Source organism: Trachurus japonicus, unplaced genomic scaffold (assembly GCF_045865225.1).
Source record: "Trachurus japonicus isolate A0001 unplaced genomic scaffold, Traja_1.0 AP030139.1".
Lineage (NCBI taxonomy): Eukaryota > Metazoa > Chordata > Actinopteri > Carangiformes > Carangidae > Trachurus > Trachurus japonicus.
The window spans coordinates 172501-175131 of record NW_028220272.1 but is presented as its reverse complement, the minus strand read 5'-3'; the positions used below and the strand labels follow the sequence as shown (position 1 = coordinate 175131).

Below are 2631 nucleotides of genomic sequence, written 5' to 3'. Positions count from 1 at the left end.
TAGAGCAGGGGTGGGCAATTATTTTTTCCAGAGGGCCACACTGACTCCGATAAAGTGAGTGAAGGGCCACACGATTCCAAATCAAATTGAAACATCAAATATTTATTGCTGAATTATATATAATTATATATTAGCCTATATAACTACATATATTTGGTGGAAATGATTGCATTACAATAGGCTGACAGCCCACAATCCATGTAATCGCATTTTCAACTTTTATCCATCACAGATCACTGAAGAAACATGCTGTATTATGATATAAATATGGACTCAAGGCAGATTGTTTTATCAAAACTTACTGACCATAAATAACTGCACCAATTAATAATGTTCACAGACACCTGAATATTATAATTAAGCACTCAGATCCTTTTCAGTTCTGATTCAGTGAGACTGTTCTATTTGTATGTAGATAACATTTTATTTATGAAGAAACACAGTACTCCTTTGCTGCTGCCTAACAGCACCAACATGAAAAAAAAGAGTGATTTGATTACAAGCGTAGCCATTGGTGGATGGAGGCTTCAGACGCACGTGGCTACAATCACTCATATGGTCGATCACGTCAGAAAACCCAGCCATCTCATAAAATACTCTTTTAATCACAGTTTGCTAAACCTTAGTGTTTGAGAAATAATAATTAGGTGCCGCGATGTTGCTTTGTAACCGTCAGCAGTTCTGATTCGGCTGACGGAGGGTTGTGAAACACCGGCCCGGTCCCACGGTCTAGGCTACCGCTGACAGGTCGTGGTGGTCAGAAACTCCGCTGTGGAGAAAAGCTGCAGCAGAGCGGCTGCTCTCCCTCCTCCGTCGGAGCTCCGGTGTCCGATAGAGAAAGAGACTGAGCAGCCGTTCATCTCTGTCTTCTACCTGGAGGAGGTTACGTTGTTACTTTCTGTCTGCGATGTGCAAGCTCCTGTTCTAACAGGGCTGTCACTGTTTCAAACAGCTGATTAGTGCGCATCAACGTAATAAAAGCAATCGGGTCATAATACCAGTTTGGCTCGCACTTCGGCTCGCGGGCCGGATTGAGACGGCATGCGGGCCGGGTCTGGCCCGCGGGCCGTAAAATGCCCATGTATGGTCTAGAGCTAAACTTCAGCTCTGTTTACTACCTACTGCTGTAACATGTTATGTCAAATGTCATAAGTAAAAGACAAGAAAAGATTACGATAAAGATTTTATTCTGTGGGTAATGGGGGCGGGACTAGATCAGCTTTAGCTTCTCCCTCTTTCCCTTTCGGCCATGTGTACTGTATTACTGAACTAAGATGAAGTGTGATGATGATGATTTAAATGACATGCCCGAAATAAACAAATTGATTGATTGATTGATTGATTGATTGAACTGTTTCTGTCTTTGTAAAACACGTTAAACTGTTTCTGTCTTTGTAAAACACTTTAAACCGTTTCCACTCCACCTGCAGCGTTGGCGGCGTTGCCGGCGGAGACGAGCTGGTTGATGAGCGGCTGAGCTTTGGACAGTTCGACCGCCAGCTGTCGGCCCTTGAACATGGTCCCGTTGAGCGCGTCGATGGCGGCCATGGCCTCCTCCTTCCTCTCCATGTGCACGAAGGCGTAGCCCACGTTGGAGCACAGCCGCGCTGCAGAGACACAGGAAACACACTTTATTACTATTACTGAGGTAATATTACTATTATTACTGTAGGAATATTACTACTATTACTGTAGGAATATTACTGTTATTACTGTAGGAATATTACTGTAGGAATATTACTGTTATTACTGTAGTAATATTACTGTTATTACTGTAGTAATATTACTGTTATTACTGTAGTAATATCACTATTATTACTGTAGTAATATCACTATTATTACTGTAGTAATATCACTATTATTACTGTAGTAATATCACTATTATTACTGTAGGAATATCACTATTATTACTGTAGGAATATTACTATTATTACTGTAGGAATATTACTGTTATTACTGTAGGAATATTACTGTTATTACTGTAGGAATATTACTGTTATTACTGTAGGAATATTACTGTTATTACTGTAGTAATATTACTATTATTACTGTAGTAATATCACTGTTATTACTGTAGTAATATCACTGTTATTACTGTAGTAATATCACTGTTATTACTGTAGTAATATCACTGTTATTACTGTAGTAATATCACTGTTATTACTGTAGTAATATCACTGTTATTACTGTAGTAATATCACTATTATTACTGTAGTAATATCACTATTATTACTGTAGTAATATCACTATTATTACTGTAGTAATATCACTATTATTACTGTAGTAATATCACTATTATTACTGTAGTAATATCACTATTATTACTGTAGTAATATCACTATTATTACTGTAGGAATATTACTATTATTACTATACAGATAAATACTGAACCGCCACGTCTTTAATGTTCACGTGAAACTTTATATCTTTTACAATTATATGTGTAACGTTACGGGAAACGTGCAATACTGTAACGTAGTAGTTGTTGTGACGGTTTGGCTGTCGACGTCAAGGTGTTTATTATTTCACTAATCGTGTTAAATAACACTTCTTAAAATGTTTTTTGTGTCATTGTTGTGTGAGCTACTGGACTAATTTGAATTTCCCTGCTAGGGATGAATAAAGTATTCT

The 2631-nt window shown here is 37.8% G+C and overlaps 1 protein-coding gene across 1 annotated transcript in view; it reads right to left on the bottom strand.

Annotated features, from left to right (window-relative positions):
* Nucleotides 1-1424: 1424 nt before the first annotated feature.
* LOC146960678 (RNA-binding protein 14-like) overlaps nt 1425-2631 on the bottom strand; it is a gene marked incomplete at its 3' end in the record, with an annotated part of 10957 nt that continues 9750 nt past the window's right edge. Inside the window, exon 4 of the mRNA XM_085772164.1 lies at nt 1425-1607. Coding sequence (XP_085628290.1) covers nt 1425-1607 — 183 coding nt within the window. The remainder of the gene's footprint in view (nt 1608-2631) is intronic.